The following is a 25,372-nucleotide window of genomic DNA, read 5'->3' as shown; positions in this document are numbered from 1 at the left end:
CTACAGATAGTGAGGGCCAGCGTGGACTAGTCTACAGATAGTGAGGGCCAGTATGGACTAGTCTACAGATAGTGAGGGCCAGTATGGACTAGTCTACAGATAGTGAGGGCCAGTATGGACTAGTCTACAGATAGTGAGGGCGAGCGTGGACTAGTCTACAGAGAGTGAGGGCCAGTATGGACTAGTCTACAGACAGTGAGGGCCAGTATGGACTAGTCTACAGACAGTGAGGGCAAGCATGGGCTTGTCTACAGATAGTGAGGGCCAGTATGGACTAGTCTACAGATAGTGAGGGCCAGCGTGGACTAGTCTACAGACAGTGAGGGCCCGTATGGACTAGTCTACAGACAGTGAGGGCCAGTATGGACTAGTCTACAGACAGTGAGGGCAAGCATGGGCTTGTCTACAGATAGTGAGGGCCAGTATGGACTAGTCTACAGATAGTGAGGGCCAGCGTGGACTAGTCTACAGACAGTGAGGGCCCGTATGGACTAGTCTACAGACAGTGAGGGCCAGTATGGACTAGTCTACAGACAGTGAGGGCAAGCATGGGCTTGTCTACAGATAGTGAGGGCCAGTATGGACTAGTCTACAGACAGTGAGGGCCAGTATGGACTAGTCTACAGACATTGAGGGCCATTGTCTACAGACAGTGAGGGCCCGTATGGACTAGTTTACAGATAGTGAGGGCCAGTATGGACTAGTCTACAGATAGTGAGGGCCAAAAAACCTGGGAGTCTGAACTGAAACGTAAATTGATGTGCATGCAAAATGTAAATGCATGTTCACATAAGGCCACTAGACAGAGAAAAACCAAAGACAAGCAAAATACCCAAAATAACTTGAAGTAAATGGGTAAATCGCACAGTGCAAAAATAATAATAAATAATAAAGGGTATTTAGTTAACATAATTTTGATCAAAATAATGTAAAAGCCATCCCACCACGTCACGGTAACCCTTATGGGACAGTCCTAACTCTAATATTAAAACCGTTACGTGGTGGGATGGCTTTTACATTATTTTGATCAAAATTATGTTAACTAAATACCCTTTATTATTTATTATTATTTTTGCACTATGCGATTTATCCATTTACTTCAAGTTATTTGGGTATTTTGCTTGTCTTTGGTTTTTCTCTAGATAGTGAGGGCCAGTATGGACTAGTCTACAGATAGTGAGGGCCAGTATGGACTAGTCTACAGATAGTGAGGGCCAGCGTGGACTAGTCTACAGATAGTGAGGGCCAGCATGGACTAGTCTACAGATAGTGAGGGCCAGCATGGACTAGTCTACAGATAGTGAGGGCCAGCATGGACTAGTCTACAGATAGTGAGGGCCAGCATGGACTAGTCTACAGATAGTGAGGGCCAGTATGGACTAGTCTACAGATAGTGAGGGCCAGCATGGACTAGTCTACACATAGTGAGGGCCAGTATGGACTAGTCTACAGATAGTGAGGGCCAGTATGGACTAGTCTACAGATAGTGAGGGCCAGTATGGACTAGTCTACAGATAGTGAGGGCCAGTATGGACTAGTCTACAGATAGTGAGGGCCAGTATGGACTAGTCTACAGATAGTGAGGGCCAGTATGGACTAGTCTACAGATAGTGAGGGCCAGTATGGACTAGTCTACAGATAGTGAGGGCCAGTATGGACTAGTCTACAGATAGTGAGGGCCAGCGTGGACTAGTCTACAGATAGTGAGGGCCAGTATGGACTAGTCTACAGATAGTGAGGGCCAGTATGGACTAGTCTACAGATAGTGAGGGCCAGTATGGACTAGTCTACAGATAGTGAGGGCGAGCGTGGACTAGTCTACAGATAGTGAGGGCCAGTATGGACTAGTCTACAGATAGTGAGGGCGAGCGTGGACTAGTCTACAGATAGTGAGGGCCAGTATGGACTAGTCTACAGATAGTGAGGGCCAGCGTGGACTAGTCTACATATAGTGAGGGCCAGTATGGACTAGTCTACAGATAGTGAGGGCCAGTATGGACTAGTCTACAGATAGTGAGGGCCAATATGGACTAGTCTACAGACAGTGAGGGCCAGTATGGACTAGTCTACAGATAGTGAGGGCCAGTATGGACTAGTCTACAGATAGTGAGGGCCAGCGTGGACTAGTCTACAGATTGTGAGGGCCAGTATGGACTAGTCTACAGACAGTGAGGGCCAGGATGGACTAGTCTACAGATAGTGAGGGCCAGCGTGGACTAGTCCACAGATAGTGAGGGCCAGTATGGACTAGTCTACAGACAGTGAGGGTCTGAGAGTCGGGATACATCCCAGTTAGTAGGAAATTGCCCAATTTCTTTCATTGTTGGCACCGTGGACCTAAACCACATTTAAGCTAATGTCTGGGCCCTTCCAAAGTCTCAGAACCCAATATGTGCCCACACTCATCTTAATATACCCTTATGTCCCGATTCATTATTGCGTTTGCGCCTTATTTTTGTCTAGTTTTTGTTGTTGTTTCTTTGTCTGTTTTTCATTTGCACCAAATTCTTCTTTTCATTTGCGTCTTATTTTTACGCCAATTTTGCTTTAGCCAGTTCTTTTATGTTCACCACACATGGTTGTTACTTTTCAGAAGCTTGCAGAAGATTTATCGATTGCAAAATTTTAAAAAAGTAGCAAAAGTATTGTGCAAAAAGGAAAAACATGCAACATTTTTTGTTATCAAAAAGTGCTGAACGGGGTTTACAGACAGAAATAAAGAGAATTTCAGATTTTTTTTTTAAAGCAAAATCCAAGAGTCATTTTGAAGAATTTGGCACAAAAAAAACATCAGTTATTACAAGATACAAAATGGTGACTTAAAACAATGAATCAAGGCCTTAATGTCTCTTTAACAAATAAAAAGATTGCAAATGATGAATCAAGGCCTTAATGTCTCTTTACACAGCCAATCGTGTCTTCCAACGGAAAACTCGTACCAATCACAGGCCAGTGTTCACATGCCGCTGATCAACAAAATGCTCGTTGGATGCTACGTGGATCGTTTATGCCGACTTATAAATAATTGGGAAAGTGCTGCCGATAATATGGATGCATTACGGGGATGGAAATGTTATATTAACCATCGTTCTGTCACCATGCAGTGCCGTAGATCAGCACCAAATGACTCGTTATATAGTCGATCCGCCATCCATGAGGGTAGAAACCGGCCCCTGTAAACGAGCTTTACCGATAAGGACAGACCAAAGCAAATCAGAAACTAGTTACAGAAATCCTCCATAATTCTGATTGTCCTTCACTGTAACAGGATGGTTCCCACACAGTAACAGCTCGTAATCTCCATGATACGTATTGCCGGAATTAACACCCCTCTACAATGCTTCATTTCAGGTGCCCACCGCCATGTAATAACTAAACGGGACCCCCCAACTTATAAGGTGGCAGCTGGAAATAATACATCAAATGCAGAAAAAAAAAATAAGGAATTTACAAGTTTTCATTCCCAAGATCTAATCATCTTTGGTCATCTACACGAGGTCACCAATGTAAAAATATGCGGGGTCTGGAGTTTTCTGCTGCTTTTTGTGAACCATTTTTGGAATTTTGTTATAAAAATTAGACTTTTTTTTTTCAGTAACACCATATCCCCATCTCCCCACATGCAAAGTATTAGTGTTCTTCCTAAGTATGGGATAAGAGCTTATGAAAAATGAAGTCGGAAGAAGATGCAAGCAAACCCCATCTGACCCTCAAAGTCTTGGGGTGTTTGACATCTCTCCCCAGAGCTGCAACTTTTTGACTCTTCCGATACCTCCGACTTGCTCAATGACTTCATCATTTAGTAACTGAGTTTATACAGTGTCTGTGACAACCCCGGCCTCACTTTTCTGGCCATAGAGTCTTCCATGTGAGCTTTCTACGCTCTACAAGCCTCTGGTGGGATTTCTGGTGGCCGAGAAGACTGGTTTTCTGTCGGAAGCTCTTTCCACATTCGAAGCAAACGAAGGGTTTCTCCCCAGTATGAGTTCTCTGGTGCACAGTGAGATGTGAGTTGACACTGAAGGTTTTGTGGCACTCGGGACACTGATAAGGTCTTTCTCCAGTGTGTGTCCTCAGGTGAACCTTAAGATGGTAAGACTTTGTAAACCTCTTACCGCAAACCTGACATCCGTACGGACGCTCTCCTGTGTGTGTCCTCTGATGGACTTTCAGGTGCGCGCTCTTGTGAAAGCGCTTTTCACAAACGAGGCACTTGTACGGCCTTTCCCCCGTGTGGATCCTCTGGTGAATTTTTAGTTTGTAGGAGTTAGAAAAGCCTTTACCGCAATCTCCACAAATATACGGCGCTGGCAAGCTTCTGATAACGGGTCTCGAAAGTGGCGGGATGATGTAGTCTTCTCCTTCGTCATCCGGTTGCTCGCAAGTCCAAGACGCATGGACCGTTTGATGTAAGAGAAGGGTCTCGCTTTCGGTGAAGCTCTGTTGACACTCGGAGCACTGGAATGGACGAGCCTGTGGAGGACTCGATGGGTCTATGAAGTCATAGGCACATTCGGATATGGGCTGACCGATCCGGAATATGGACTGGCACTTTCTGGGGCGTGGGAGCCGGATCGGCGATGGATCATCCCATTCTTCAGTAGATCCATTTTCTAACATCAGTTCATTATGCTGGAAATCCATCAAACATTCCTCAGCCGGGCTCGGGATGAAACCATTATCTGTGTAGGTAGAAATAAAGACTGATAGTGCTATTATACGAACGTGACACCAAAGCCAAGAGACCTCCAAATCACCTATCCTCCAAAATCAGGTGATCCTTCTTCTAGACAAATGATTGATCATCAAAACATTCATCAGGCCTAAATAACAAGGCTAAGAACTTGCTGCTAAGAGCCCAAAAAAAAAGAATACTCCTGTGTGCATAGTAACCTACAAAACAATGCCATGGAGTAAGTAGGCGTCCACTAAAGACCTACACGAATCCCGACGCCTGTTTAGTGTACCCCTGGAAAAAGCCTATGCGAAACATGCACTGGGGTTTGTGTGGAGGATCCAGCAGTATCACTTTATTATGTTTAAGCACCTTCTTCCCCCTCTCTTATAACATGGGGTCTAACTAACTAGTTTGTGCTGACATGCGCTGTCACATAGATTACTTTTCAGCTTTATATCTAGTCATACATATTATAGGTTCTCTTACTGGTGTATCCCTAATTATGATCCAGGGATCTGACCATTACTGTGCAACTTTGTGCCTATTGATCTTACGTACCTTGAATCTCCCTTTATATATTTTTTATATATCTTTAGTGGACTCTAGTTACTCCATGAAGGTCTTCTGTAGGTTGTCTCAACAGCTGATGTGTGGACTGACCTGCATGCTCTTGGCCGCTCAGAATCTCGTTGTGATCTGCTTCCTGCACATTCAGCCAGTAGGGCTCGGCATTCCCATCTATAGTGACCGATATGCCTGTTCCTATGGCTTCATCACCTGGTGGGTAGGAGACAGAAGAACAGTCTCAATGGTCCATAAAAGTTGGTCTCTTGTATAAAGTTGAACATTACCATGAGGCTTGGAAGAAAGTTGTCAAATTCAAAGCTGGAACTTCTCCATTTCATGACAATTCATTGAGGTGACAACTAATGTTGACCTACCAATTGTGCTCTCTGTAGTTGGTTAACCCTAACCTCCAACCAAAATACAGGGTCAAAACCCCGGAAAACATGCTTGTACCTGTGATGTAGGTCCCATCTCAAGGACAAATTACCTATATTGACTTATGACATGACAGAGAACAGGAAAAGATGGCATTACATCAGAATAACTCAAAATTACAGAAGGTAAAGACTATCATAAGTGCTAATCACCACTCACCTGACACTTTCTCTCCATCCTCTGGTTCGGTGTCAGGACAGGCCTCAAACATCAGCTCATCTGGCTTTATCCGCAGAAAAATATCCGGCTTCACAATGGGAACCTCTGAATGAAGACAGAACAGTAAACACTGTCCAGGGAAGAGGAACGTTACTTTGAGGACAGAGACCCCAACAGCTCAAGTCTCACCATGACTGTAGACGGCAATCCATGCTTGTAGGTTGTTTCCTACCCTCGAGAGTGTCCATGATTTGTAGAGTGTCTTCTTCCTTTAATTGTGTCTATGGTTGTAGATTGTTTCCTACCTTCGAATGTGTCCATGGTTATATATTCTCTCCTACCCTCCAAGGTGTCCATGGTTGTAGAAGAGGGTCTCCTTCCTTTGAGTGTGTTCCTGGTTCTAGAGTGTCTCCTTCCTTCAAGTGTATCTATGGTTGTATATTGTCTCCTACCTTCAAGTGTTTCCATGGTTATATATTCTCTCCTACCCTCGAGTGTGTCCATGGATGTGGAGTGTATCATTCCTTGGGGAGTGTCCATAGTTATATACTCTTTCCTACCCTCAAGTGTGTCAGCGGTTGAAGAATGTCTTCTTACTTCGAGTACGTCCATGGTTGTATACGCTCTTCTGCCCTCAAGTGTGTCCATGGTTACAGATTGTCTCCTACCCTCAGTTATGTCCCTAATTGTACATAGGTTCCCATACTCTGTTGACTCACTTTGTGTCTTCAGTACTCGTCTTTCTGGAGACTCTCCTGCCCGTGTTTCCTGTACTATGGCATCTTGCACAATATGAAGTTAATGTTTTCAGTTCATACAACAGTATCCACCAATGTTGTGGAGTCATAAACCTCCAGGTGATTCTAGCTCCCTACATTGTCTGCTGTCAAATGGTTGACACCATTTGAGGCTGGCTCTACAAGAAGCTAGCAGCACATGAGACTGGCTCTACGAGAGGATGAAACCATATGAGGCTCGCTCTACAAGAAGGTAGCAGCACATGAGACTGGCCCTACGAGAGGATGAAACCATATAAGGCTCGCTCTACAAGAAGCTAGCAGCACATGAGACTGGCTCTACGAGAGGATGAAACCATATGAGGCTCGCTCTACAAGAAGCTAGCAGCACATGAGACTGGCTCTACGAGAGGATGAAACCATATGAGGCTCGCTCTACAAGAAGCTAGCAGCACATGAGACTGGCTCTACGAGAGGATGAAACCATATGAGGCTCGCTCTACAAGAAGCTAGCAGCACATGAGACTGGCTCTAGGAGAGGATGAAACCATATGAGGCTCGCTCTACAAGAAGCTAGCACCACATGAGGCCAGCTCTACGAGAGCATGAAACCATATGAGGCTAATATGTCTTCTCTTGAGACACCGAGCCTCAGATCTCAGGGATATTTTGTGCACAAGAATTTGATCGTAGAGATTAATGAGGGGTGATTGTACCGCAGCCAACAGTCGTGTTTCCCTGTATGATAACAACCTCACCTGAGCTGGGAGCACTATTCCACACCACCGGCTGTCCCGGCTTCTGAGGAGCAGAAACGTCTTCCTCCACAACCTCCCGGATCCACAGAGCGATATCAGGGTTAAACACGGGAGCACCTGGTAGAGAAGTACCATCAGTCCTCCGCAGTTCGTTGTTACGGGAGTGCGTTTACAGCACATGAGCCGATTACTGATTTCCATACTGTACGCTTCCATTAACTCTTTACCTGCTGTGAGAGTATTTTTTGGCTCCTTTGTCTTATCCCCGGGTAGCACCGCCTCCTTTATTTCATCTACTCGCAGCAGTTGTTCTGGGTTCAGGATGGTGTATCCTATCAGAAAACATTAGCATATATGTGTAAAATGTAAATTAATAGTATAAACAGTACAGAAAACAGGATCGCCAGCTGTGGTCTCTCACTAGGAATTTGTGAAAAAGGAGGTTGGAATTTAGTGTCTGTGCCCGGATCAGTATTACAGGGCAGAGGTATGAAAATAATTAGATCCTGCATCCTGAGAGCCACCAGCAAAGCAGCAGAATAAGAAAAGTTGCCCTCAGTGCCGCTACATATAAGTCAGGAGGTGACTTCTTACCCATCGACAGCAGAGTCGTGTGGATCTCCCGCATCACATTCTTATAAAGCTCCTTCTGCCAGTCCTCCAGCACCCCCCACTCCTCAGCGGAAAAGCAGGCCGACACATCGTGGAATGTCACCAGGGCCTAGCAAAAAAGACCATAAAATGGTGATAACACCATTTGAGGCTGGCTCTACAAGAAGCTAGCAGCACATGAGACTGGCTCTACGAGAGGATGAAACCATATGAGGCTGGCTCTACAAGAGGCTGACACCACATGAAGCTGGCACAGTGGAAGACTGATTCCAGATGATGCTGGCACTGCAAGAGGCCAACACAACAGAAGGGTGGCTCTATGACAGGCTGACACCATTTGAGGCTCGCTCTACAAGAAGCTAGCAGCACATGAGACTGGCTCTACGAGAGGATGAAACCATATGAGGCTCGCTCTACAAGAAGCTAGCAGCACATGAGACTGGCTCTACGAGAGGATGACACCACATGAAGCTGGCACTGTGGAAGACTGATTCCAGATGATGCTGGCACTGCAAGAGGCAAACACAACAGAAGGGTGGCTCTATGAGAGGCTGACACCATTTGAGGCTGGCTCTACAAGAAGCTAGCAGCACATGAGACTGGCTCTACGAGAGGATGAAATCATATGAGGCTCGCTCTACAAGAGGCTAACACCACATGAGGCTGGCTCTACGAGAGGATGAAACCATATGAGGCTGGCTCAAAATAAGGCTGACACCACACTGGCTCTATGAGAGGATTAAACCATATGAGGCTAGCTCTACAAGAGGCTAACACTACATGAGGCTGCCTCTACAAGAGGCTAACACTACATGAGGCTGGCACTGTGGAACAACAGGAGGGTGGCTCTATGAGAGGCTGACCCCATATGAAGCTGGCACGGTGGGTGGCTGACACCAAATGGGGCTGGCTCTATGATAGGATGAGGCCACATGAGGCTGCCTATACGAGAGGCTGATGCCACATGATGCCAGCTCTACGAGAGGCTGACGCCACATGAAGCTGGCTCTATGAGAGGCTGACGCCACATGAGGCTGGCTCTACGAGAGGCTGATGCCACATGAGGCGGGCTCTATGACAGGCTAATGCCACATGAGGCTGGCTCTATGACAGGCTGACGCCACGTGAGGATGGCTCTATGCGAGGTGACACCAAATGAAGCTGGCTCTACGAGAGGCTGATGCCACATGAGGCTGGCTCTACGAGAGGGTGATGTCACATGAGACTTGCTCTACGAGAGGATGACGCCACATGAGGCTGGCTCTACGAGAGGCTGACTCCATATGAGGCTAGGTCTATGAGACGCTGACGCCACATGAAGCTGGATCTACGAGAGGCTGACGCTACATCAGGCTGGCTCTACGAGAGGCTGACGCCACATGAGGCTTGCTCTACGAGAGGATGACATCACATGAGGCTGGCTCTACGAGAGGATGACGCCACATGAGGCTGGCTCTACGAGAGGCTGACCCCACATGAGGCTGGCTCTACGAGAGGGTGATGCCACATGAATCTGGCTATACGAGAGGCTGACCCCACATGAGGCTTGCTCTACAAGAGGCTGACACCACATGAGTCTAGCTCAACAAGAAGCTGACACTACATGAGGCTAGCTCTACAAGAGGCTGACGCCACATGAGGGTGACTCTATAAGGGGCTGAAGCCACATGAGTCTAGCTCAACAAGAAGCTGACGCTACATGAGACTGGCTCTACAAGAGGCTGACACCACATGAGGCTGGCTCTACGAGAGGGTGATGCCACATGAGTCTAGCTCCACAAGAAGCTAACGCTACATGAGGCTGGCTCTACAAGAGGCTGACGCTACATGAGGCTGGCTCAACAAGAAGCTGACACTACATGAGGCTGGCTCTACAAGAGGCTGACGCCACATGAGGGTGGCTCTACAAGAGGCTGAAGCCACATGAGTCTAGCTCAACAAGAAGCTGACGCAACATGAGACTGGCTCTACAAGAGGCTGACGCCACATGAGGCTGGCTCTACGAGAGGGTGATGCCACATGAGTCTAGCTCCACAAGAAGCTGACGCTACATGAGGCTGGCTCTACAAGAGGCTGACGCTACATGAGGCTGGCAGTATGCGAGGCAAACACCAGATGAAGCTTTCAGAAGGGGCCAACAACACATGAGGCAGGATCTACAAGAAGCTGACACCATATGAGGCTGCCTCTACGAGAGGCTGACACCATGTAAGGCTGGCTCTATGACAGGCTGAGTAATATGAGGCTGGCACTGTGAGAAGCAGGCACCAGATGATGCTGACACAGCAAGGGACCGACAACACATGAGGCTGGCTCTACGAGAGGCTCATACCACATGAGGGTGGCTCTGAGAGGCTGACATCATAAAAGGTTGACAATGTGGGTGGCTGATACGAAATGAGACTGGCTCTACGAGAGGCTGATATCACATAACGCTGGCCTTACGACAGGCTGACACCACATGAGGCTGGCTCTACAAGAGGCTGATGACACATGAGGCTAGCACTACAAGAGATTGCACACAGGCAAACACTACTCAAGGTTTAAACAACAAAAGGTGGCCTCCATGAGAGGCTGACAGTATTAGAGGTTGGCGCCGAGAGTAGGTAACAATACAAATGGTTTCTATCACTTGAGGCTTCAACCATGGGAGTCTGACAACACATAAGGCTGACACCTCTAAATAATTAGCCGCTGAATACGTGATTTGCTTTCTTACCCGCACTGACAATTGATGGGGGAGGATGGCAGCATCCTTGGCACAAAAACCGGGATCAGCCGAGTCCGACATGTGCACTGCCGCTCTAAAGCAAAACATAGTGTACGAGAAATGAAACTTCAGGGAGATACATGTATAAATGTACTGATCAAAGAGACGCTGCAGCAGCCATGTCAGGAAGATATAAAAAGTCTACACACCCCTGGTAAAATGTCATGTAATATAATCCTTTCAAGAAGAATCATTTTAGAACTTCTTCCCCCCATTAATAATGTCGCCCATAACCTGTACAAATCCATTAAAAAAATAAACTGAAATCATTTTCAGGGGGAAAATAAAAATAACAAAACTACAATACTGTGGTTGCATAAGTGTGAACAACGACTTATAATTGGGGATGTGCTTGTGTTCAGAATCTGCCGATCACATTTACTTTCGTGTTTCACAGTCAGCGCTCGGCCACCGTCATCTACAGCGATTGTCATCAACCCCCGAGAAAGTGTCGCTGCTCTAGAAAAATTTTCCTGACATTTTCCGGTCCGTAAACAGCTGACAACACAGCAAAGGACCTCATTGGTGAAAGTCATCAGTCAGGTGGAGGTACAAAAACATTTTATTTTCCAGGCATTAGATCTACCATGGACACTGTGAATACATAATCAAGAAGGGGCTGAAACTTGGCACAGCAGTGAAATTACAGAGAACTGGACGTCCCTCAAAAATTGATGAAAAGACAAGAAAAAATTTGGTCTGGGAGGCTGCCAAGAGGCTGACAGCAACATTAAAGGAGCTGTAGAAATATCTGACCAGTCCTGGTTGTGTCCTACATGTGACAACAATCTCCCGTATTCTTCATATGTCCGACCCCGGGGGGGTCGGGAAGAAGAAGGAAGCCTTTTATTACAAAGAAAACATCCAAAATAATCCAATACTATAAGCCGGCCTACAATATCCAGCACTTCAAATAGCACATAAATTCAATAAAGAAAAGAAGCATGGCTGTTTCAACTACAAAACCAAAACATAACACCTTTATTTTATATATGTATAAAAAGGGTTAAAATCAGGAGAAGTAGCAAAGAAATCCCACACATACAGGTGGAAATGGAAGCTACGCTGAGACCACATGCTGCTTAATGCTGGTGAGTGTGCATATATAAAGGAACCCCTTTACTCTGCCCTATGTACTCCCCCCGAAGACGCTAACGCGAAACACGCGTTGGGGTATTCTTCTCACACTCTACCCAGGTTGTATAGACTTATATGTATTGACTTGTTGTGTGGCATGCCCTATGTGGCTTCATTACCTTGTGAGCATAACTTATAGTGAGATATTTCACTGGTTGTTACACCAGGCTCCTTAGGTGCGCTTTGTATACTTTATTTGTTCACCCTCTGCTTACAACTTTATTAATATTAGCTGTATGTGTGGGATTTCTTTGCTACTTCTCCTAATTGTAACCCTTTTTAAAGAAAACATCCAAGCTCGGATGTGTTTTACCAAAATCTCCATCACGTTGACCAGAAGCAGGAAACATGTGAAATGCCGACAGTACGCATAACCAGGAGATCACCATCCCCACAGTGAGGCATGGTGGGGTCAGCATTGTGCAGCTGTAATTGAGGCTTAGGTCAAAGAGGAGGGAATTATACACAGTTCCAAACATCAGTCAATTCTGCAACAAGATCTTCTGGCTTCTGCTAAATAGATGAAGATGAAAAGGAATATATGCAACCACATTATTTTACTTTTTTCCACTTGAAAAGATTTCGGTTTATTTTTCTATGCATTTGTACAGATTATGGGTGATATTAAAGGGGAAAAAGTCCTGAATCCTCAGATTTTATCTACTGTACATTTATATACACAGTGATCAGAGAGACGCATATGTTCAAGTAGCTGTTCGGTCATTTCTAAATGAAGACTTATGGGCGTTTAATGAATTGTAGTAAAATCTTATATTACTGTCTGGGCCTGATTTCTAAAAAATGTATTTGTTGCCCATAACAACCAATCACAGTGCAGATTCCATTTAATAAATTGCTCTGGTAGTATGAAAGATGAGCACTGATTGGTTGCTCTGGTAATATGAAAGCTGAGCACTGACCAGACAGTATAAATGGAGCTTATTGTGATACAGTTGTCATCTTTATGAAGAGTCGTCCTCACACAGATGGTGGGGCTGACACACTACACTACTGGACACCGGGGAGATGGGGCCAACACAGTACACTAACTGACACCGGGGAGATGGGGCCAACACACTACACTAACGGACACCGGGGAGATAGGCCAACACACTACACTAACGGACACCGGGGAGATGGGGCCAACACACTACACTAACGGACACCGGGGAGATGGGGCCAACACAGTAAACTATCGGACACCGGGGAGATGGGGCCAACACACTACACTAAAGGACACCGGGGAGATGGGGCCAACATACTACACTAATGGATACCAGGGAGATGGGGCCAACACAGTACACTAACGGACACCGGGGAGATGGGGCCAACACACTACACTAACGGACACCGGGGAGATGGGGCCAACATACTACACTAATGGATACCAGGGAGATGGGGCCAACACAGTAAACTATCGGACACCGGGGAGATGGGGCAAACACACTACACTAACGGATACCGGAGGGATGGGATTGTAGAAACTACCAGACAACGGAGAGAGGGGACTGTAGACACTAACGGACACCGGGGAGATGGGGTTGTAGACAATAATGGACACAGGAGAGATGGGGCTGTATACACTACTGGACACCGGAGAGATGGGGCTGTATACACTACTGGACACCGGAGAGATGGGGCTGTATACACTACTGGACACCGGAGAGATGGGGCTGTATACACTACTGGACACCAGAGAGATGGGGCTGTATACACTACTGGACACCAGAGAGATGGGGTTGTATACACTACTGGACACCGGAGAGATGGGGCTGTATACACTACTGGACACCAGAGAGATGGGGCTGTATACACTACTGGACACCGGAGAGATGGGGCTGTATACACTACTGGACAGCGGAGAGATGGGGCTGTATACACTACTGGACACCAGAGAGATGGGGCTGTATACACTACTGGAAACCGGAGAGATGGGGCTGTATATACTACTGGACACCACAGAGATGGGGCTGTATACACTACTGGACACCGGAGAGATGGGGCTGTATACACTACTGGACACTGGAGAGATGGGTCTGTATATACTACTGGACACCAGAGAGATGGGGCTGTATACACTACTGGACACCGGAGAGATGGGGCTGTATACACTACTGGACACTGGAGAGATGGGGCTGCATACACTAATGGACACCAGAGAGATGGGGCTGTATACACTACTGGACACTGGAGAGATGGGGCTGTATACACTGCTGGACACCGGAGAGATGGGGCTGTATACACTACTGGACACCGGAGAGATGGGGCTGTACACACTACTGGACACTGGAGAGATGGGGCTGTATACAATACTGGACACCGGAGAGATGGGGCTGTATACACTACTGGACACCGGAGAGATGAGGCTGTATACACTACTGGACAATGGAGAGATGGGGCTGTATACACTACTGGACACCAGAGAGATGGGGCTGTATAAACTAATGGACACCAGAGAGATGGGGCTGTATAAACTAATGGACAACGGGAGAGATGGGGCTGTATACACTAATGGACAACGGGAGAGATGGGGCTGTATACACTACTGGACACCGGAGAGAAGGGGCTGTATACACTACTGGACACCGGAGAGATGAGGCTGTATACACTACTGGACACCAGAGAGATGGGGCTGTATACACTAATGGACACCGGAGAGATGGGGCTGTATACACTACTGGACAACGGGAGAGATGGGGCTGCATACACTAATGGACACCGGAGAGATGGGGCTGTATACACTACTGGACACCAGAGAGATGGGGCTGTATACACTAATGGACAACGGGAGAGATGGGGCTGCATACACTAATGGACACCAGAGAGATGGGGCCGTATACACTACTGGACACTGGAGAGATGGGGCTGCATACACTACTGGACACCGGAGAGATGAGGCTGTATACACTACTGGACAATGGAGAGATGGGGCTGTATACACTAATGGACACCAGAGAGATGGGGCTGTATACACTAATGGACAACGGGAGAGATGGAGCTGTATACACTAATGGACAACGGGAGAGATGGGGCTGTATACACTACTGGACACCGGAGAGATGGGGCTGTATACACTACAGGACACCGGAGAGAAGGGGCTGTACACACTAACGAACAACGGAGAGATGGGGCTGTATACACTACTGGACATCGGAGAGAAGGGGCAGTACACACTAACGGACAACGGAGAGATGGAGCTGTATACACTACTGGACACCAGAGAGATGGAGCTGTATACACTACTGGACACCGGAGAGATGGGGCTGTATACACTACTGGACACCGGAGAGATGGGGCTGTATACACTACTGGACACTGGAGAGATGGGGCTGTATACACTACTGGACACCAGAGAGATGGGGCTGTATACACTACTGGACACCGGAGAGATGGGGCTGTATACACTACTGGACACTGGAGAGATAGGGCTGTATACACTACTGGACACTGGAGAGATGGGGCTGTATACACTACTGGACACTGGAGAGATGAGGCTGTATACACTACAGGACACTGGAGAGATGGAGCTGTATACACTACTGGACACTGGAGAGATGGGGCAGTATACACTACTGGACACCAGAGAGATGGGGCAGTATACACTACTGGACACCGGAGAGATGAGGCTGTATACACTACTGGACACCGGAGAGATGGGGCTGTATACACTACTGGACACCAGAGAGATGGGGCTGTATACAATACTGGACACAAGAGAGATGGGGCTGTATACACTACTGGACATCAGAGAGATGGGGCTGTATACACTACTGGACACCGGAGAGATGGGGCTGTATACACTACTGGACACCGGAGAGATGGGGCTGTATACACTACTGGACACTGGAGAGATGGGGCTGTATACACTACTGGATACCGGAGAGATGGAGCTGTATATACTACTGGACACCACAGAGATGGGGCTGTATACACTACTGGACACTGGAGAGATGGGTCTGTATATACTACTGGACACCAGAGAGATGGGGCTGTATACACTACTGGACACTGGAGAGATGGGGCTGTATACACTACTGGACACCGGAGAGATGGGGCTGTATACACTACTGGACACTGGAGAGATGGGGCTGTATACACTACTGGACACCGGAGAGATGGGGCTGTATACACTACTGGACACCGGAGAGATGGGGCTGTATACACTACTGGACACTGGAGAGATGGGGCTGCATACACTAATGGACACCAGAGATGGGGCTGTATACACTACTGGACACCGGAGAGATGAGGCTGTATACACTACTGGACACCGGAGAGATGGGGCAGTATACACTACTGGACACCAGAGAGATGGGGCAGTATACACTACTGGACACCGGAGAGATGAGGCTGTATACACTACTGGACACCGAAGAGATGGGGCTGTATACACTACTGGACACCAGAGAGATGGGGCTGTATACACTACTGGACACAAGAGAGATGGGGCTGTATACACTACTGGACATCAGAGAGATGGGGCTGTATACACTACTGGACACCGGAGAGATGGGGCTGTATACACTACTGGACACAGGAGAGATGGGGCTGTATACACTACTGGACACTGGAGAGATGGGGCTGTATACACTACTGGACACCGGAGAGATGGAGCTGTATACACTACTGGACACCGGAGAGATGGAGCTGTATACACTACTGGACACCGGAGAGATGAGGCTGTATACACTACTGGACACCAGAGAGATGAGGCTGTATACACTACTGGACACCGGAGAGATGGGGCTGTATACACTACTGGACACCGGAGAGATGGGGCTGTATATACTACTGGACACCAGAGAGATGGGGCTGTATACACTACTGGACACCGGAGAGATGGGGCTGTATACACTACTGGACACCGGAGAGATGGGACTGTATACACTACTGGACACTGGAGAGATGGGGCTGTATACACTACTGGACACCGGAGAGATGGAGCTGTATACACTACTGGACACCGGAGAGATGAGGCTGTATACACTACTGGACACCAGAGAGATGAGGCTGTATACACTACTGGACACCGGAGAGATGAGGCTGTATACACTACTGGACACCAGAGAGATGGGGCTGTATACACTACTGGACACCGGAGAGATGGGGTTGTATACACTACTGGACACCAGAGAGATGGGGCTGTATACACTACTGGACACCAGAGAGATGGGGCTGTATACACTACTGGACACCGGAGAGATGGGGCTGTATACACTACTGGACACCGGAGAGATGGGGCTGTATACACTACTGGACACCGGAGAGATGGGGCTGTATACACTACTGGACACCAGAGAGATGAAGCTGTATACACTACCGCACACCGGAGAGATGGGGCTGTATACACTACAGGACACCGGAGAGATGAGGCTGTATACACTACTGGACACCGGAGAGATGGGGCTGTATACACTACTGGACACCGGAGAGATGGGGCTGTATACACTACTGGACACCGGAGAGATGGGGCTGTATACACTACTGGACACAGGAGAGATGGGGCTGTATACACTACTGGACACCGGAGAGATGGGGCTGTATACACTACTGGACACTGGAGAGATGGGGCTGTATACACTACTGGACACTGGAGAGATGGGGCTGTATACACTACTGGACACTGGAGAGATGGGGCTGTATACACTACTGGACACCGGAGAGATGGGGCTGTATACACTACTGGACACTGGAGAGATGGGGCTGTATACACTACTGGACACCGGAGAGATGGAGCTGTATACACTACTGGACACCGGAGAGATGAGGCTGTATACACTACTGGACACCAGAGAGATGAGGCTGTATACACTACTGGACACCGGAGAGATGAGGCTGTATACACTACTGGACACTGGAGAGATGGGTCTGTATATACTACTGGACACCAGAGAGATGGGGCTGTATACACTACTGGACACCGGAGAGATGGGGCTGTATACACTACTGGACACCGGAGAGATGGGGCTGTATACACTACTGGACACTGGAGAGATGGGGCTGTATACACTACTGGACACTGGAGAGATGGGGCTGTATACACTACTGGACACTGAAGAGATGGGGCTGTATACACTACTGGACACCGGAGAGATGGGGCTGTATACACTACTGGACACCGGAGAGATGGGGCTGTATACACTACTGGACACCGGAGAGATGGGGCTATTTACACTACTGGACACTGGAGAGATGGGGCTGTATACACTACTGGACACCAGAGAGATGGGGTTGTATACACTACTGGACACTGGAGAGATGGGGCTGTATACACACTGGACACCGGAGAGATGGGGCTATTTACACTACTGGATACCGGAGAGATGGGGCTGTATACACTACTGGACACCGGAGAGATGGGGCTGTATACACTACTGGACACCGGAGAGATGGGGCTGTATACATTACTGGACACCAGAGAGATGGGGCTGTATACACTACTGGACACTGGAGAGATGGGGCTGTATACACTACTGGACACAAGAGAGATGGGGCTGGATACACTACTGGACACCGGAGAGATGGGGCTGTATACACTACTGGACACCGGAGAGATGGGGCTGTATACACTACTGGATACCAGAGAGATGGGGCTGTACACACTACTGGACACCGGAGAGATGGGGCTGTATACACTACTGGACACCGGAGAGATGGGGTTGTATACACTACTGGACACCAGAGAGATGGGGCTGTATACACTACTGGACACCAGAGAGATGGGGCTGTATACACTACTGGACACCGGAGAGATGGGGCTGTATACACTACTGGACACCGGAGAGATGGGGCTGTATACACTACTGGACACCGGAGAGATGGGGCTGTATACACTACTGGACACAGGAGAGATGGGGCTGTATACACTACTGGACACCGGAGAGATGGGGCTGTATACACTACTGGACACTGGAGAGATGGGGCTGTATACACTACTGGACACTGGAGAGATGGGGCTGTATACACTACTGGACACTGGAGAGATGGGGCTGTATACACTACTGGACACCGGAGAGATGGGGCTGTATACACTACTGGACACTGGAGAGATGGGGCTGTATACACTACTGGACACCGGAGAGATGGAGCTGTATACACTACTGGACACCGGAGAGATGAGGCTGTATACACTACTGGACACCAGAGAGATGAGGCTGTATACACTACTGGACACCGGAGAGATGAGGCTGTATACACTACTGGACACTGGAGAGATGGGTCTGTATATACTACTGGACACCAGAGAGATGGGGCTGTATACACTACTGGACACCGGAGAGATGGGGCTGTATACACTACTGGACACCGGAGAGATGGGGCTGTATACACTACTGGACACTGGAGAGATGGGGCTGTATACACTACTGGACACTGGAGAGATGGGGCTGTATACACTACTGGACACTGAAGAGATGGGGCTGTATACACTACTGGACACCGGAGAGATGGGGCTGTATACACTACTGGACACCGGAGAGATGGGGCTGTATACACTACTGGACACCGGAGAGATGGGGCTATTTACACTACTGGACACTGGAGAGATGGGGCTGTATACACTACTGGACACCAGAGAGATGGGGTTGTATACACTACTGGACACTGGAGAGATGGGGCTGTATACACACTGGACACCGGAGAGATGGGGCTATTTACACTACTGGATACCGGAGAGATGGGGCTGTATACACTACTGGACACCGGAGAGATGGGGCTGTATACACTACTGGACACCGGAGAGATGGGGCTGTATACATTACTGGACACCAGAGAGATGGGGCTGTATACACTACTGGACACTGGAGAGATGGGGCTGTATACACTACTGGACACAAGAGAGATGGGGCTGGATACACTACTGGACACCGGAGAGATGGGGCTGTATACACTACTGGACACCGGAGAGATGGGGCTGTATACACTACTGGATACCAGAGAGATGGGGCTGTACACACTACTGGACACCGGAGAGATGGGGCTGTATACACTACTGGACACCGGAGAGATGGGGTTGTATACACTACTGGACACCAGAGAGATGGGGCTGTATACACTACTGGACACCAGAGAGATGGGGCTGTATACACTACTGGACACCGGAGAGATGGGGCTGTATACACTACTGGACACCGGAGAGATGGGGCTGTATACACTACTGGACACCGGAGAGATGAAGCTGTATACACTACCGGACACCGGAGAGATGGGGCTGTATACACTACAGGACACCGGAGAGATGAGGCTGTATACACTACTGGACACCGGAGAGATGGGGCTGTATACACTACTGGACACCGGAGAGATGGGGCTGTATACACTACTGGACACCGGAGAGATGGGGCTGTATACACTACTGGACACCGGAGAGATGGGGCTGTATACACTATTGGACACCGGAGAGATGGGGCTGTATACACTACTGGACACCGGAGAGATGGGGCTGTATACACTACTGGACACCGGAGAGATGGGGCTGTATACACTACTGGACACCGGAGAGATGGGGCTGTATACACTACTGGACACCGGAGAGATGGGGCTGTATACACTACTGGACACCGGAGAGATGGGGCTGTATACACTACTGGACACCGGAGAGATGGGGCTGTATACACTACTGGACACCGGAGAGATGGGGCTGTATACACTACTGGACACCGGAGAGATGGGGCTGTATACACTACTGGACACCGGAGAGATGAGGCTGTATACACTACTGGACACTGGAGAGATGGGGCTGTATACACTACTGGACACTGGAGAGATGGGGCTGTATACACTACTGGACACAGGAGAGATGGGGCTGTATACACTACTGGACACCGGAGAGATGGGGCTGTATACACTACTGGACACCGGAGAGATGGGGCTATTTACACTACTGGACACCGGAGAGATGGAGCTGTATACACTACTGGACACCAGAGAGATGGGGTTGTATACACTACTGGACACCAGAGAGATGGGGCTGTATACGCTACTGGACACCGGAGAGATGAAGCTGTATACGCTACTGGACACCAGAGAGATGGGGCTGTATACACTACTGGACACCGGAGAGATGGGGCTGTATACACTACTGGACACCGGAGAGATGGGGTTGTATACACTACTGGACACCAGAGAGATGGGGCTGTATACACTACTGGACACCAGAGAGATGGGGCTGTATACACTACTGGACACCGGAGAGATGGGGCTGTATACACTACTGGACACCGGAGAGATGGGGCTGTATACACTACTGGACACCGGAGAGATGAAGCTGTATACACTACCGGACACCGGAGAGATGGGGCTGTATACACTACAGGACACCGGAGAGATGAGGCTGTATACACTACTGGACACCGGAGAGATGGGGCTGTATACACTACTGGACACGGGAGAGATGGGGCTGTATACACTACTGGACACCGGAGAGATGGGGCTGTATACACTACTGGACACCGGAGAGATGGGGCTGTATACAGTACTGGACACCAGAGAGATGGGGCTGTATACACTACTGGACACCGGAGAGATGGGGCTGTATACACTACTGGACACTGGAGAGATGGGGCTGTATACACTACTGGACACTGGAGAGATGGGGCTGTATACACTACTGGACACCGGAGAGATGGGGCTGTATACACTACTGGACACCGGAGAGATGGGGCTATTTACACTACTGGACACCGGAGAGATGGAGCTGTATACACTACTGGACACCAGAGAGATGGGGTTGTATACACTACTGGACACCAGAGAGATGAAGCTGTATACGCTACTGGACACCAGAGAGATGGGGTTGTATACACTACTGGACACCAGAGAGATGAAGCTGTATACACTACTGGACACCAGAGAGATGGGGCTGTATACGCTACTGGACACCGGAGAGATGAAGCTGTATACGCTACTGGACACCAGAGAGATGGGGCTGTATACACTACTGGACACCGGAGAGATGGGGCTGTATACACTACTGGACACCGGAGAGATGGGGCTGTATACACTACTGGACACTGGAGAGATGGGGCTGTATACACTACTGGACACTGGAGAGATGGGGCTGTATACACTACTGGACACCGGAGAGATGGGGCTGTAAACAATACTGGACACTGGAGAGATGGGGCTGTATACACTACTGGACACCGGAGAGATGGGGCTGTATACACTACTGGACACCGGAGAGATGGGGCTGTATACACTACTGGACACCGGAGAGATGGGGCTGTATACACTACTGGACACCAAAGAGATGGGGCTGTATACACTACTGGACACTGGAGAGATGGGTCTGTATATACTACTGGACACCAGAGAGATGGGGCTGTATACACTACTGGACACCGGAGAGATGGGGCTGTATACACTACTGGACACTGGAGAGATGGGGCTGCATACACTAATGGACACCGGAGAGATGGGGCTGTATACACTACTGGACACTGGAGAGATGGGGCTGTATACACTACTGGACACCGGAGAGATGAGGCTGTATACACTACTGGACAATGGAGAGATGGGGCTGTATACACTAATGGACAACGGGAGAGATGGGGCAGTATGCACTACTGGACACCAGAGAGATGGGGCTCTATACACTAATGGACAACGGGAGAGATGGGGCTGTATACACTAATGGACAACGGGAGAGATGGGGCTGTATACACTACTGGACACCGGAGAGAAGGGGCTGTATACACTACTGGACACCGGAGAGATGAGGCTGTATACACTACTGGACACCAGAGAGATGGGGCTGTATACACTAATGGACACTGGAGAGATGGGGCTGTATACACTACTGGACAACGGGAGAGATGGGGCTGCATACACTAATGGACACCGGAGAGATGGGGCTGTATACACTACTGGACACCAGAGAGATGGGGCTGTATACACTAATGGACAACGGGAGAGATGGGGCTGCATACACTAATGGACACCGGAGAGATGGGGCTGTATACACTACTGGACACTGGAGAGATGGGGCTGTATACACTACTGGACACCGGAGAGATGAGACTGTATACACTACTGGACAATGGAGAGATGGGGCTGTATACACTAATGGACACCAGAGAGATGGGACTGTATACACTAATGGACAACGGGAGAGATGGAGCTGTATACACTAATGGACAACGGGAGAGATGGGGCTGTATACACTACTGGACACCGGAGAGATGGGGCTGTATACACTACAGGACACCGGAGAGAAGGGGCTGTACACACTAACGAACAACGGAGAGATGGGGCTGTATACACTACTGGACACCGGAGAGAAGGGGCTGTACACACTAACGGACAACGGAGAGATGGAGCTGTATACACTACTGGACACCAGAGAGATGGAGCTGTATACACTACTGGACACCGGAGAGATGGGGCTGTATACACTACTGGACACCGGAGAGATGGGGCTGTATACACTACTGGACACTGGAGAGATGGGGCTGTATACACTACTGGACACCAGAGAGATGGGGCTGTATACACTACTGGACACCGGAGAGATGGGGCTGTATACACTACTGGACACTGGAGAGATGGGGCTGTATACACTACTGGACACTGGAGAGATGGGGCTGTATACACTACTGGACACTGGAGAGATGGGGCTGTATACACTACTGGACACAGGAGACATGAGGCTGTATACACTACAGGACACTGGAGAGATGGAGCTGTATACACTACTGGACACTGGAGAGATGGGGCAGTATACACTACTGGACACCGGAGAGATGGGGCAGTATACACTACTGGACACCGGGGAGATGAGGCTGTATACACTACTGGACACCGGAGAGATGGGGCTGTATACACTACTGGACACCAGAGAGATGGGGCTGTATACAATACTGGACACAAGAGAGATGGGGCTGTATACACTACTGGACATCAGAGAGATGGGGCTGTATACACTACTGGACACCGGAGAGATGGGGCTGTATACACTACTGGACACCGGAGAGATGGGGCTGTATACACTACTGGACACTGGAGAGATGGGGCTGTATACACTACTGGACACCGGAGAGATGGAGCTGTATATACTACTGGACACCACAGAGATGGGGCTGTATACACTACTGGACACTGGAGAGATGGGTCTGTATATAAGACTAGACACCAGAGAGATGGGGCTGTATACACTACTGGACACCGGAGAGATGGGGCTGTATACACTACTGGACACTGGAGAGATGGGGCTGCATACACTAATGGACACCAGAGAGATGGGGCTGTATACACTACTGGACACCGGAGAGATGAGGCTGTATACACTACTGGACACTGGAGAGATGGGGCAGTATACACTACTGGACACCAGAGAGATGGGGCAGTATACACTACTGGACACCGGAGAGATGAGGCTGTATACACTACTGGACACCGGAGAGATGGGGCTGTATACACTACTGGACACCAGAGAGATGGGGCTGTATACACTACTGGACACAAGAGAGATGGGGCTGTATACACTACTGGACATCAGAGAGATGGGGCTGTATACACTACTGGACACCGGAGAGATGGGGCTGTATACACTACTGGAGACCGGAGAGATGGGGCTGTATACACTACTGGACACTGGAGAGATGGGGCTGTATACACTACTGGACACCGGAGAGATGGAGCTGTATACACTACTGGACACCGGAGAGATGAGGCTGTATACACTACTGGACACCAGAGAGATGAGGCTGTATACACTACTGGACACCGGAGAGATGAGGCTGTATACACTACTGGACACCAGAGAGATGGGGCTGTATACACAACTGGACACCAGAGAGATGGGGCTGTATACACTACTGGACACCGGAGAGATGGGGCTGTATACACTACTGGACACTGGAGAGATGGGGCTGCATACACTACAGGACACCGGGGAGATGGGGCTCTATACACTACTGGACACCAGAGAGATGGGGCTGTATACAATACTGGACACTGGAGAGATGGGGCTGTATACACTACTGGACACCGGAGAGATGGGGCTGTATACACTACTGGACACCGGAGAGATGGGGCTGTATACACTACTGGACACCGGAGAGATGGGGCTGTATACACTACTGGACACTGGAGAGATGGGGCTGTATACACTACTGGACACTGGAGAGATGGGGCTGTATACACTACTGGACAATGGAGAGATGGGGCTGTATACACTACTGGACACCGGAGAGATGGGGCTGTATACACTACTGGACACCGGAGAGATGGGGCTGTATACACTACTGGACACCGGAGAGATGGGGCTGTATACACTACAGGACACCAGAGAGATGGGGCTGTATACACTACTGGACACAAGAGAGATGGTGCTGTATACACTACTGGACACCAGAGAGATGGGGCTGTATACACTACTGGACACAAGAGAGATGGTGATGTATACACTACTGGACACCAGAGAGATGGGGCTGTATACACTACTGGACACCAGAGAGATGGGGCTGTATACACTACTGGACACCGGAGAGATGGGGCTGTATACACAACTGGACACCAG

General features: G+C 48.9%; 1 protein-coding gene across 2 annotated transcripts in view; it reads right to left on the bottom strand.

Moving 5' to 3' along the window:
• Positions 1-2,073: 2,073 nt before the first annotated feature.
• Positions 2,074-25,372, bottom strand: part of LOC141258669 (zinc finger protein 212-like) — a 40,988-nt gene continuing 17,689 nt past the window's right edge. The window contains exons 2-8 of one of the 2 annotated variants that reach the window (XM_073673644.1): positions 10,666-10,750; positions 7,929-8,055; positions 7,562-7,666; positions 7,335-7,451; positions 5,840-5,944; positions 5,339-5,455; positions 2,074-4,682 (exon numbers count right to left, since the gene is read on the bottom strand). In XM_073673644.1, the coding sequence (XP_073529745.1) occupies positions 3,841-4,682; positions 5,339-5,455; positions 5,840-5,944; positions 7,335-7,451; positions 7,562-7,666; positions 7,929-8,055; positions 10,666-10,750 (1,498 nt within the window). In that variant the 3' untranslated portion in view covers positions 2,074-3,840. The remainder of the gene's footprint in view (positions 4,683-5,338; positions 5,456-5,839; positions 5,945-7,334; positions 7,452-7,561; positions 7,667-7,928; positions 8,056-10,665; positions 10,751-25,372) is intronic. The other variant, XM_073673646.1, reaches the window with a different exon arrangement.

Source organism: Phyllobates terribilis, unplaced genomic scaffold (genome assembly GCF_046119375.1).
Source record: "Phyllobates terribilis strain yellow unplaced genomic scaffold, ASM4611937v1 Scaffold_3__8_contigs__length_932513732, whole genome shotgun sequence".
In the NCBI taxonomy this organism is placed as follows: Eukaryota; Metazoa; Chordata; class Amphibia; order Anura; family Dendrobatidae; genus Phyllobates; species Phyllobates terribilis.
The sequence above is the reverse complement of the archived record's forward strand: the minus strand, read 5'-3'. Positions and strand labels throughout refer to the sequence as shown.